This window comes from Ceratotherium simum, chromosome 7 (assembly GCF_057802395.1).
Source record: "Ceratotherium simum simum isolate JZ-2026a chromosome 7, ASM5780239v1, whole genome shotgun sequence".
Lineage (NCBI taxonomy): Eukaryota > Metazoa > Chordata > Mammalia > Perissodactyla > Rhinocerotidae > Ceratotherium > Ceratotherium simum.
In genome coordinates this window covers 17,760,010-17,773,788 of record NC_141906.1, presented here as the reverse complement: position 1 = coordinate 17,773,788, position 13,779 = coordinate 17,760,010, and the positions used below count along the sequence as shown (strand labels likewise).

The 13,779-nt window shown below is 49.0% G+C and overlaps 1 protein-coding gene across 11 annotated transcripts in view; it reads left to right on the top strand.

The window, feature by feature from the left end:
* MICAL2 (microtubule associated monooxygenase, calponin and LIM domain containing 2) overlaps nt 1–13,779 on the top strand; it is a 223,622-nt gene that overhangs the window by 36,369 nt on the left and 173,474 nt on the right. For 9 of the 11 annotated variants that reach the window (XM_087433207.1, XM_087433201.1, XM_087433202.1 and 6 more), the window contains exon 4: nt 10,326–10,665. The exons of the other annotated variants lie outside the window; for them this stretch is intronic. In XM_087433207.1, coding sequence (XP_087289333.1) covers nt 10,402–10,665 — 264 coding nt within the window. In that variant the 5' untranslated portion in view covers nt 10,326–10,401. The remainder of the gene's footprint in view (nt 1–10,325; nt 10,666–13,779) is intronic. 11 annotated transcript variants of the gene reach the window in all.

Sequence of the window (13,779 nt, the reverse complement as noted above, 5' to 3'; positions counted from 1 at the left end):
CTCTCTGTTGTTTATGACTTGCTCAAGGGAGTGCGCAGTGACTCAGAAGTCCGTGTTGTTTCCACCACGCCACATCGGCTTCCTGGGAGTCACGAGCAGAGGGCTCAGGGGGTTATTGAAACCAAGGAAATGACCAGCCTCTCTGTCCTGTTCTCCTGTCTCATTCCATTTTCACATAGGGAAGGGATATGGATTTTCAACATAGGGTATATATGTGTGTGTGAGGTGTGGTTAAATAGAGACATGGGCAGGCTTATTTCGGGGGGTCAAGCAACTTTTCCAGGATGGTGAGGTCCTAATGGAAGGTAAGACGTGTAATGACAGAATTGGTTGTTTTGGAAGTTGGCCTGCAATGGTGGTGGTAGTAAGAGGGATGTTAATGCTCGTGTGATCAGCCTTCTTACTGGGAGGCAATGCTTTCTGACACAGGCCAAATTTGACCTACCCACTGTGCTCTGGTTTACCACTGTACTAGTTAAGGTGGTGTTTCCTCCCTAACAGATAAACCCTTGATTCTCAGTGACTTCACATTCTTCGTGTTTATATCTCACATATGTAAAGTCCACATGTTCCTGGTCTTGGAGCACTTTCTTCCAAGTGGACACCCAGGGGTCCAGCTCCTTCCTTCTCATGGCTTTGCCATCTTCTACATGTGGTTTCCAAGGCTGCTGTGCTCTGGCCAAAGTGGAGAGAGCTAGGAGGATCACCGTGGGAGGTTCCTATGCGTCGGTCCTAGAAGTTGTGAGCATCACTTCTGCTCCCATTCCGTTACCTAGATCTGGTCACCTGGGCTCATGTGGCTGTAAGGAAGGGCCCAGGAGGAAGGAGCACTGCATGTGGTGGTCAGCTAACCTGTCTCTGCCGTACCCGCCAAGGCATGGACGTCACCTCTCAGCTGAGTTTTTCTTGGCATTTAGCCATTTTCCTCATCTGATGTTGCATCGAGATCTCATTACTCCAGATCCTAGCATTTTGGAGTTTGATGAAAGAAGGGGGGAGTATCATGAATTAAAGAGTCTAGACTAGAGACCATGTCCCTGATGTGGTATGCAAGGCGGCACTTGTATACCACTGGCTCTATCTGCTGTGGGTAGGAGCAATATGGGCATGGTGGTTAAGGATATGGGCTCTGAACTCTGGCTATGGAGCTTCAAGTCACAGGTTCTCCAGTTCTGGCCATGTGACCTTGGACAACTTGCTAACTTTTCTAATTCTTTGAAAAATAGGGATAATAGTAGTATCTAACAATGCGTTGGTTTGTTATAATGATTAACTTCTTTAGTACACATAAAGCTTTTAACACATTGCCCGAGACTTCATAGATGCTCATTAAATGTCAACAATTATTGTGTTCCCAAGGACTGAACATTCATCCATTCATTTAGCACATGCCATAAAGAGAGGGCCTTGTGCTAGGAACTGGGAGTAGGGCAGTAAAAAGTTAATTTCAACACAGAAGAACTTACTATAATTATGGTAAGTACAGGATGCTGTTGGAGGGATCCAACTCATTTTGGGAAGGGGTGAAGGTTAGAAAGATGGAGAGTGTCTAGAGGAGAGGAGCCTTGAAGGAAGACTAGGAGTTAGTGGGTGAGGATTTGCTCACATCCACGTGCCCTACTTAAGAACAGTAAATATGGTATCTGATATGTCAGATGTATTGCTTTTTAAATGGGGAAGCTTCTTTGCCTTACAACAGGATTCTCCTAACATCAAAAGGATTCAGGGCCAGCCCTGGTGGCCTAGTGGTTAAGTTCAGCATGCTCCACTTTGGCAGCCCAGGTTCGATTCCCAGGCATGGACCTATACTGCTCTGTTAGTGGCCATACTGTGCCTGTGGCCCACATGCTGAAAAATAGAGGAAGAGTGCCATAGGTGTTAGCTCAGGGTGATCTTCCTCAGCAAAAAAAAAAAAAAAAAAAAAAAAGATTCATACCCAGTGTCCCTGAAATTGATGTTAGCCAATGAAAAATATGCCAAGCCCTGAGTTTGAGGGACGGAAGTCTTATCCAGATACACAGCCGTTGTTTCCACTCATTCAAGCCTGCTAGCACCTCCAACAGATCTGAGCTGATCTGGACCTGTCCTCAGGGAGCTTGTAGGGCATCTGTACATGGCAGGGAAGAATGCTTCCTGCTTTCAAGGAACTGCAGTCTGCTTGCACCACTGTACAGGGTCCCTCAGAACACAGGCGTGTTCTCCCGGGGCAATGTACGGTTGGCCTTGGGAGCTAAGACCAAGGAGCTGGTACCCAACCTTCCCTGGGGTGTTGAAGAAGATTTCACAGGTGCTGAGTTGGTGGTTGCCTGGGGAAGGCAGAAAAAGAGATAAAAATTTGGAACTGGGCAGGGCTGAGCTCCCCATAGGCTTCCTGGGGTCAAATGAGATTTGGAAGGAAGACTGAGAGAAGCCTAAGATGACTTAAAAAAAAAAAAAGGTTAAAAATTATTTCATTGAGCCAAATAAAAAACAGCAAGATTCTTTCATTAGCCTAATGATTTATTTTGCTTATTACATTTTAACTCAAAAGTATTTCAGAAAATTAACTTCATTGTTAATTAGGCCACAAATTCTGTACTCTGGCTTGGGACAGCTCCCACTATTAGGTGGTGGTTTGTTTTTTGTATGCATTTTATTTTCATTTTTTGTATTGCGAGAAAAGATACAAAACATAAAATTTTCCTTTTTAACCATTTTTAAACGTACACTTCAGTGGCATTAAGTACTTTCACATTGTTGTGCAACCATCACCCCCATCCATCTCCGGAACTTTTTCATCATCCCAAATTGAAAGTCTGTACTCTATAAACACTAACTCCCCATTCCTGTCTTCCTCCAGCCCCTGGGAACCACCATTCTACTTTCTGACTTGACGAATTTGCATATTCTGGGTACCTCCCTCTATTAGTTTTGAGATAGGCTGTCCCCCTGGAACATGGAATTTAGGGTTTACAGTTTTCCTGGGCACCCAGTGTGTGATCAAAATGATTTGGGGCACGTGCAGAAGAGGCTGCTAAGTTTTGTTGTTAAGATGGGCTCGGTGTGCGTGCTGCGATGTATGTTATTTTGTCACCGCCTGGCCCGTAACCAGGTCACAGGTTTCCTTCTTGTGGGGTCACTGGCAAGGGCTCTTGCGGGCACAGCTGAGCTTGGCTCAAAGGCATCATCTTTCCGCTTCCCCAGCGTGGTCCTTTGGAAAGGGGCCTGCCACGCTTGGCTTGAGGGCCTGTGGTCTGGAGAACAGAGCTGTGGGAGGAATGCAGCCCCGGGGGCCTTGGCCCTGAGCTGCCAGAATGTAAGGAAATTCATTAAGTCAGCACAGTGTCAGGGTTTCTTGCAGGATGGCCCTTCCTTCTCTGGAGAAAACTAGCACTGCTAGGGGGGTGGAGCCCTCCTTTAGGCCTGAGGAAGAGAAGATACAGAAGCCCACTTCCTGTTGCCGAGACCGACAGTCTAGTCAGGGAGAGAAGATCCTGGATTTGGAATGTGCACAGGTGGGGGTTATAAAAGTTGAACATGCTCCTGGCAGAAAATGTGAGAAATACAGAAAAGTATAAAGCTAAAAATAAAAATCATCTGAGATGCCATCACACACACACACACACACACACACACACACACAACCACTGTTCACATTGGGCCTTTTTCCCTTCTACAGACACTACTTTACACCATTGGAATCAGAGTGAGCACCTGGACCTGCATCCTGCTCTTTCACTCTGCGTTAGGGCACAGACATTTCCCCGTGGAGTAAATGTCTTTACAAATATTATTGTTACGAAGGACTGCTGAATGCGCTATTGTCTGGTTTCACCATAACTGATGGAACCACGCCCTGCTGTTGACACTTGCAGACTCTTCGGAGCCTGAAAGAACTTCAGAGGCTACAGAGCTGAACCCATTTAACTCACACAGCGGCTTCGGCAAAGGCAGGTGTGTTATTTCCACCTACGTGGCTCGTGTCATGGGCGGCCAAGAGTGGGGACTTTGAAGAGAGACGCAACTGAGCTCATTTCACAGCGTTTCCGCTCACTACCTGTGGGGTGTTGAGGAGGGTACTTCCCTCTGTAACTGTGTCCTTTCTTCTGTCAAACAAAATGGTTCAATGAGATCATGGATGTAAACGGTCTGGGACAGGGCCCTGGCACACTGAGTGGCTGGGCAGTGTGGCCGTCGGTGTCCTCTGAGGGTGGTGAGAGGGGCAAGTCCACCCCTCATGCCCAGGCCACAGTTCTGTCCACCTCAAAGGCTTTGCTTCTCCTAGAAGGTCCTTGACGAGAGGCTTATTGGTACAAGCAGAGATGTAGGGCACTGGCTAGAAACCTGTATGGAAAAATGAATGTAAATGTATGCGTGGACACACATGCATATATACACACATGCATGTGTGCACATATACACACATGCATATATACATGCATGCATAACGACACATAGATGTATATACACGCATCTGTGTACACATACACACACACAATAGCAACCACGTGGCGAACTTATACTTGCATGACATAAAAGTGAAATGGAATTGCTTCTTTTTTTTAAAGGCCTTTGCTTTTCACAGAGTAGAAACAAAGAGAGGGCGAGAGAAAAATCCCCCCTCCCCACAGACCTTAGGATAAGGCAGGTGAAAGAGCCTGGCCTGTCCTGGGCCTCTGATGACGCTGGCCTTCTTCCTGGCACTGTGGCTGGTCAGCAAACAGGTCTCTGACTCATGGGGAGTCGGGGGGGGAGAGGGTAGTCCCAGGGTCATCCCAGGGTCTGTTACTGTGAGTGATCCCAAGAGGAAATGGATGGAGGTAAGGAAGCGGGAATGTGTGAGGTCACCTCAAGCCAGACCAATGGAGTAAACTCACTATTGAAAGAGAGTGAGGAGAGGGCTGCGGCCGGAAGGGCAAGAGTCGAATGACCTGGGCCCTCAGTGGAGGAGCAGCATAGATGGCCAGGCCTGGACCCGGAGCCTCTTTCCTGAGCTCTCCTCCCTGTGGCAGTGTAGACAGAGGGCAGTGTAGACAGAGGGCAGTGTCTAGGCCCTGCCCAGGCTGGGAACTTCTTTGGGCTTTCACAGTGCGTCTCTTGGATGCATTTTCATTAGCCTCTCCTAGGAGGGGCTCCAGATGGCGTGTCTAGGAAGACTCTGCACGTGTGGGTTCGGCCTGCCTGGAAAGGGCTTTGACTTCCTGTGGGTCATCTCAAGGGCTAAGACCAGGAACGGAAAGAAACCGTTGGAGAGACAGGATTGGTCTCCCTGGGGAACGACTCAGAAGCGGTGATCTCACTGAGGCTCTCTTCCAGGCCGAGGGGGCGGGGTGGAGCAGGCTGCCCCAGGAGGCAGTGTGCTCTCCATTTGGGGAGGTGACCAAGGGAAGTCTGGGGACCCTTGGCCGGAAGGAGATTACAAAGGGGACAAGGGAGCCCTTTCAGTCCCTTCCCAACCCTGGGAGTCGCCCCTTTTGGTTCAAGTTGGTTGTCACATGCCCTTGTAGATGGGAAGCAGGCCTCCCTGGGCCCGGTGAGATGATGTCCCAGGCATCACCTGGGAGGCTGGTGTTCCGCCTGTGCTGGGCTCTGCAGAGACACAGATGTGCAGGAGGCATTGCCCGCTGCTGAGGCCTGGCTGGCTCCTGCCTCATCTCAGGTGTTGGATCCAGGTAGCAGTGACTGAGAGCCTTCTGTGTTCGAGGCGCAGAGCTGGGCTTTTAGTCCTTCCAACCCCCTGTGAGTGCCTGGGGGTGAACATCCCCAATTCATTACTGAGGAAGCTGGCCCTGCCTGGTGGCCCCTTGATGACATAAACCTTGGCGATAATAAGTTTGAATGGGAAGCTTGGCAGTGGAAATGGCAAGAGGGTTTGGTTTTCAGATGGCATTTGAAACACTTCTTGTCTGTGAGCCTGGAGGGTGGGGGTGAAGGTTGAGACTTTCCCCCAGGGCCAAACTGCTGCTCTGTGGGAAAGTTCTGCCCAGTGTCCCTCCAGCCCTCCTTAAGGTTTTATAGACCTCCATCCTTTATCCACCGCCTGATCACACTTTTGGATGCCATTTGGCAGGTGAGGAGGCCCAGGGAAGGCGGAAAGTGTGGGAGTCTTAAATGTGAGTGCACTGGCGACTCTTGGGCCAAGAGGCTCCTTCTCTCGTTTTGAGAGGGACGCAGGGACTTTGCATAAACCTTGAACTTGTCTCCCAGATGCCGTGGGCGGAGCCCATTACCAAAGCTGTCCCGGCAATCTGAGGCCCTGAGTTTTAATTTGTAGCAGCGAGAGTCAGGGAAAGGGAATTGCTTTGTGACTCATGAAGTCACAAAGACAAAACCACAAATAAGGGACTCCAGTTGGCAAAAACCAAATAGCTTCAAGGCTATTCTTGGAAACCAAAGCATCACGTCTTGTTTCTTCCCAGAAAATGCAGAAACATTTCATATTTCTGGGTAGTTGGTTTTGTTTATATTTCATATCAAACTCCAAAAAGGCAACAGCTGGGTGGTGGTTGACAAGGAAGACTTTAACAAGAGCTGTTATCCAGGATCCTCTGATTCAATTAATCCTTGACCCCTCTCGGGGCAAGAGAGGGGTACCCACCAAAAGTGTGATGCTCCAGTTTCTGGAAGAAAAGTCTTGAAGCTTACACTGAGACTCACGGAGTCCTTCTAAGTCAGCCTTTCTAGTTCATTAACAAAACCACCTTGTACCATGTATGTTTTTAGTGCATTACCCCAACTTCCTTGTATGAAGTTCCCCACTTTATAGATGAGAAACTTAAAACTCAGAAGTTAAGTGAGTTGTCCAAGGCTACACAGCTAGGAAGTAGATTTGAACCCAGATCTTCTGAATTGAAAGCCCACGGCTTCTAGTTTTAAAGTATATAGAATTCCTTGACCTGGGAAGCTAGTCCCAGTGGTCATCAATTATGTTCTTTTTTCTCTTCTTTGGGTTTGATGATGTTTGGGCCATTTGAAGAATAGTCATGAGGGCTGGTTATCATGTAGCTGCCAGGTGCTAAGGACATCACTTACATGATGGTGTTTATTCTTTACAACCCTGTGAAGTGAGTAGTAGTATCCTCATTTTACAGATGAGAAAACAGGCTGAGGTGGATCAGATTGCCCCAGGTGCCCTGGGTCACTCAGCTGGCAAGTACGTGAGGTTAGATTCACACCCGGCTTTGCCAGAGTCTAATACTCTGATATTCTTCTGCGAGGAAACCTCCCCTGCATGGGTGTTAGAGTCATGTTTAAGGTCTTTGACTTAAATTGGAAAGCTGGTTCTAAGGGTTGAGAGTAGACTCTTTAGATCTAGGGAGGCAGGTCTGAGCCTGGTACCGGCCACTGGGGTACAGTCCAAGGCAGCTTATCTCCTCCTGTCTAGCCATCTCCCTCCACCTCCCCTTATCTCGCTCCAGATAGGAGCTAGTTCCTGGAGCTCCCACGCCCACCCAGCGCCCTCAGCACCACCTTTGGCTCTTTCTACTGGAGCCCAAAGATTAAGTGGTTCATTTTTCTTCGCGGGGAGAAGGGGAGGCAGCCGGGGTTGGGAGGAGACAGCTTCTTCCAGTTTATAAATTATTCTCTGGGAGTTATGTCTGGCTTGATACCTCTGAACGCTTCGCCATTTTGGACAAGGAGGAGTTACAACTTGCAGAATTGATTTACAACCCTATTTTTCAAACTGGTGCTTTCCCCAGATACGAGTCTGCCCCACGTGATGGATGCAGTCCTCCCAGGGCCAGGCTCGGCGATCACGCATGTATCTTGCCCTTCACAGCAACGCTCCAAGGTGCAGCTTATCATCTGTCTCTTACAAAAGAAGAAACTGAGGCTCAGAGCTTAAGTGGCGTGTGTGAGGCTGTGTGGTATAGCGAGGGGCAAGCTGAGCTCTGGACTCGGGCTCCAGTAGCCCCAAAGCCTCGTGGTTTTCTCTGCACCACCTGCCCATCTTCAGAAAGGACGGCAGGGTGCCAGTTGAGTGCCAGTAGCTTTGTACTTGTCCATCAGCTGCTGCATCCTTGTTTAACACGGGACACAAAAGTGATTCCAAAGATAGATGAAGACTGAGGATGTTAATATGCTCTGCAAAGCAAACGAGTCCTGCTCTCTGTTTATGCTCTCTGGGTGGCATGTCTTGCACATGGACAAAGTCGAAACACAGTAGGAGGCGGTGTTTATGTGAGTGATGCCAAAGTGAGCGCCACGGACATTAAAGGAGCCCAGAGAGCATCTGTGAGGGAATCCATGTCTTATCCATACCAGGCAAAGCACAGACAGCCTTCCAAGTTGCCTGAATATGTTGAGTTACAGGGGGCCGGAGCAGCCAGGTAGGTTCTCATGGAGGATGGAGGCCTGGCTAAAGGGTGGAACTTGGCTGGGCCTGGGGCAGGGAATGTGCTTCTCTCCCTTCAGCTGAGCATGGTGCCGGGCCCATTGGAAGCTCTCAGGGAAAGAAGGAAGGGAGGGAGGGGTCCTATACTGTTGCCGGTGCCCCTGCACCCATCAATGTCTGGAGAGCTCATCTGCTCCCAGCAGGCTGCTCCTCACGGGTGGTGCCCAGCCAGGCTGCCCTACAACATTCATGTCCCCTAGCTCTCGCAGCTTCTTTATTCATTGCTGCCTCTTTCTCCAGTCCACCCTCTGCCACCTTATCTTCCCAAAGACTTGTCTCACCCTGCTGCTCTGTCTCCTGCACCCCATGGCCCACTGGAGAAGCGAGGCCCCCTCCGCGATCTGCCCTGGACGCTCCCACCACACCTTGTCATGAGTCTTGAACTCCCGACACCTTGAACTTGCTGTCATTCTGCAGCTGTCCTGGCCCTTTCCAGACTCATGCCTTCGTGTGGTGTTTCCTTTGCCTGAAACGTCCGTTCTTCAGTCTTCTGGTGAAATCCACCTCGTTCCTAAAATTGTAGCATTTGTCACTTCCCTCTTGTGGCTCCTCTGGGCTCTGTTGGACACCTCTGCTCTGGGTGTCCATGCACTGTGTTCGTAGTCCACAAGCACTCACCTATTGTCTTTTAATCAGCTCTTGATGGGCCTGTCTTCCTCGCTGGGCCCCATCCCTATATCCCCAGCACCTAGGGTGATGCGTGGCTCTTACGAAGGCATCAGTAATTGTCGCTGAATGAATGGGTAAAGGATTAAGGAAGAAGATAAACACCATTCTCTGCTTTTAGTATTATAAGGCTAGCCCACAATCCATATGCACCCACAATAGCGTTCCAGTCTGGAGAGTGGGAAGCCACACAGCCTGAGGGCCTTGTCTCTGTGTGTTTGCTGACCTCCTCCTGCTGGGCCTCTGTCTGGGGGAGCTCAGTATGCTGTATCCTCTCATTTACAGACCCCTCAAGCCCTCCTGACAGCTGGGCCAGCCCCAGCTCCTCCACACTTGTCTTCTTGCTCTAGCTTCAGATTCTGGTAAAATAGCTAGGGCTTTGGAAAACCAGCTCTAATTTATTTTTGTTCTTTTGAAACTTAACTGACTTTCCTAAGAAATGCCTGAGGTTAGAGTGGCAGAGAGAGAAAGGGCGATGGCCAAAACCCAGGCAAGCTATTTTTGTGATGTGAATGAACACCCATCGCATTTTTCCTCCCATCAGCCTAAGCACTTGTTCTAAATAGCTCAGAGCTTGGGCTTACAAAGCACAGACCCCTCCTGCACGTTGTGAGGAGATCCATGTGTCTCTGTCTTTCTGTGTGTCTGCCGGAGGTAGATGCTGTGCCGCCAGCAGACACCAGGAATAGAAATTTGGAGAAGTGGCCGTTTGTTGTCTGCAGAGGGGAAAGACCTGCTCTCTGGTAACTAACGAAGGAAGACATTCAAGTCTGATGTCTAAGGATAGGTGGGATGGTTCTGAAATCTAGGGAGGCATGTGCTTTGATTTTTATGGTCTGTGCACTCACGTCATGTCGCTAGGTGATGTTAATATGAGTCAACCAATTTGCAGCACCAAGAATTGTAGGTTTTCAATGGTGCTAAATCTAGAGTGCTTTTCTAGTTTTTTCCTTTTACTAGTTACTATTTCTAGAATCATCTGGCTCATAGCAAGATTGACCAGGTAATATTGACAGCAGTCAGGGTGAGGCTTTGAGCAATCTGTCGTTCTTTTTAGCCAGTGAGAGGAGTGGAGTGTTGGGGAGAAAGACGTCGCCGGCAAGACAGCATTGCCAGGTTAGAAGTTTTGATTGTATGTTTTCTATAGATTATTTATGTTTTGTATTGAGTTTTATATTTAGTATGTTTAGTATCTTAAAGGGATTTTACTTTGACTGTCAGCACCCATTCCCCACCCTACCCTCGTTGCCATGGAGCTCACCTCTGCCTCCGCCTCCCTCTGCAGGTGTGACGTTTTTCTGGTACTTCATGGTCTTCTCCTCCACCCTCTCCACTCCACTGCTCCACGCGGCTCCTGGAACATGGGGGAAAACGAGGATGAGAAGCAGACCCAGGCCGGGCAGATTTTTGAGAACTTTGTCCAGGCTTCCACGTGCAAAGGCACCCTCCAGGCCTTTAACATCCTCACCCGGCACCTGGACCTAGACCCTCTGGACCACAGAAACTTTTATTCCAAGCTGAAGTCCAAGGTGAACACCTGGAAGGCTAAAGCCCTGTGGTACAAATTGGACAAGCGTGGATCCCACAAGGAATATAAGCGAGGGAAGTCGTGTATGAACACCAAGGTAGGGAGAGCCCTGGATGGACATTTCTTACTCTGTGGGGCCCGTGGGTTGACTGGTTGGGAGGTTAGGACCGGTTGCCATTTTCCTGTTCTGAGGTTTGTAGTAGGTGTGGGTGTGTTTTATTGTCTGGCTCAGTTGAAGTCTTCCTTTGTCTATACACGCACAGCTTATCCGTATAAGATGGGAGCTTGCGTCTTATTGTGCTGGCCTCAGCTACTCTTCCTGTGCCTTCTCCATGGCGGAGAAAATGCAGGCATGCTTGACGCCGTCCTATTTCTACTGTTACTACCACCACTACTACTAGAACAGTAGCTGCTATTTATTGAGCAACTTCTACGTGCTAGGCAGTTTACGTACGTGGTCTCATTGAAGCCCCCCACATAGTTCTTTGGGCCATTTTAGAGAGATGGAAACTGAGAAGTCAATTATCTTGCCCAAGGTCACACAGTTAAATGGCAGCTTCGGTCTGTCTGATTTTAGGGCTTATGTCCTAAATTCCGTGGTAAGGCATAACTAGAGAATTGTGTTCCCCTGGGAGCAAACATTCTAGGAAGATCCCCTGACTTGTAATTAATTGGCTAAGAAGTAGGTCTTTGGTCCTTACTGCCTTTCCTCCCTCTCTCTTTCTCTTCCTCTTCACATCTTCACATTCTCCCCTCCCCACCCCTTTCCCAGAATGCACTTCTCTGCTCAGGATCACACTTGTAGTTAACCCTCCACAAGCCGATTACTCCCCCACTGTTTGACCATAGGCAGCATCGGTGAACCTGGGGCTGACCTGCGCATCACCTCTCTGTTATCTCTGCAATGCCCATTGCCAAATGGGCAGCCAGAGGTCAAGACTTCCCTGTGGGCCCTTGGGGGCTGTCAGCCTGGGCGCTGGTCCAGGCTGTATGTTTAGGTTAAAAGTGAACGTGCTGTATTTAGACCTCACAGGAGGTAGCTCAGCCAGAGGCCTTGGAATTCTAGTCAGTGCCAATCCCAGACAAGAGGATTGAACTCTCCATGGCGATCGGGACTGTTGTGTTTTTGTTTTGGTGATGAGGAGCCGTTTTGTCCACCGTGGGATACGGCTGCTTTCCCTTGCCCCCGGGGAGACAGCTGCCAGGCTCCGCCGAGCCTGGGGCACACCGACTGACCGTCGCACAGGAGGAGCATTGCATCGGGCTAAGAGACCAACTGCTTCAGCCCAGGTCATACCTGCCCATGACCTGCCAAGCTTCAGCCTTACACAGAGGAGATGGAAGTGTTACAGAAAAGAGGGGGAGAAAGGGGTGCGGCCAGTATCCTAGGCACCACCCCCGCCCAGCACCTCCCTTCCTAGTTGTAACTTCATGGTTTGTACTTCATTGGGTAGCTCTTCAGACTTAGAGGAGGGGAAGCTTTTAGCTTTCAAAGCATCACATGGTGATGCATATGGTGGCTTTCTTTTAAGAAGATCTCATAGAAGTCAGGGGGCTGGGCTGCAATATGTTTTCTCAGAGAAGGTTTTCAGAGGTCTTATTTTATGAGGAAATGCTATAGGAAACCCAACAGTTTCTAGCTGTTGAGGGACTCTCTTGGTGATCTGAAGACAGACCTTCAGAGGGAGTGAGCCAGCAGGAAGACGGAATGGAGGGTTGACCACCATGAAGATATCCTTCTTCAAAAATCGCTAGCCAGTTGCCTAGCCTGTCTGACCAGCCTCTATTTGATAAGCAAGCTTTCGTGGCTTGAAATAGAAGAGTCCTTACATCCTGTGGTTGGCAGGTCACCATTGGTGCCAGAAACGCTAACGTCCTTAGTGATACTGAGCAAGAGTGATTCTTGCCCAGGAATTTTTACACCTTTCTTAGGAGGAGGAACAAAGACATTTCAAATGTGTGGTAGCCTATCTGATAAAAACGACCTAGATCCCCAAGAGCAGAAGACACATTTGAAAATGCACTCTTAGTACTGTTGTGACTATGTTAGGCCACGTTAGCTGCACATTTCAGAAACCCAGCTCAAACTAACCTAAACAAACAGGGACATGATTAGCTCATCTAAACAGGAAGGTCCAGACACTCTGAGTCTTTCCCATCCTCCCTCCTTTCATCTCTCTCTTGGATGTTTTGTTCTGTGTTGGCTCCATTCTTCCCTCCTGCAAATGGATTTTCTCCATGTTGGTAGCCTCTAGTTCATATCTTTATAGCTCTGTGGCCCAAAAGGCTAGACTCTTTCTCGTCCTGCTCAATATAGGAAAAAATCTCAGGGAAGGATTCCAATTGGCTCATCTCTGGGCCAATTATTGTGGCCCAAGCCAGGGGAGCTGGCTACTGTCTTCGGCAGCTCTTTTAAGCATCACGTGATTGACATGAGAGAGGAGCAGGTCCCCAAAAACATGGAGGTGAGAGACAGATAAACAAGAGGTGTCCTCCACAGTGGCTGTTTATTTGCATTCTGGTTATGGGGCATGCCCTCTCCGTACTGGATCCATGGATGGTTAATGCTCTGCTCTAAGAGCCTGGCGCTTGTACTCCTTGTGAGTCAAGCAAAACACAGAACATGGTCCTCACTCTTTTCCGACATGGACAGACGCTTCTTGCTCACACACCTCGTTTAGGTATCCTTCAGTGCGGTAGTTTATGCTGAGCATTAGCTGAACAAGAAATGCTGGGCATCAGTGTGCACATGGCTGATCGTTAATACTAAGCCATATGGCGCAGGTGTGTCAGATACCAGGCATATAGCCATGCTCCTGGTTAGCCACAGGTAGAGCGGGAATGAACAGAATTCATCACCTTTGCGCTGATGTAGACACACGTCAGCATAGTCTCGAGTGGATCTGGGCTTCCACGTGTCACAAGCGTTTATCAGCCCCTACTATATGCTACCTAAGCACTGTGCTGCTCCCTTCGTGCCAGCAGTGTGTGTGTGTGTGTGTGTGTGTTGGTGGTGATGGTAGGCGAGATTGGCGACCAGGATCTGTTTGCAGAAGACGGCGTCTGGTTCAGGCAACAGGGAACAGGGAGAAGGACCTTCAAAGTCACTAGAGCAGTGGCTTAGGTGCCAGTTGCATAATCTAACTCGGGATCATCGTTTATTATTGACATTTATGAGGGTTTTGTCAGGCACTTGATACTTCTTTCCCTG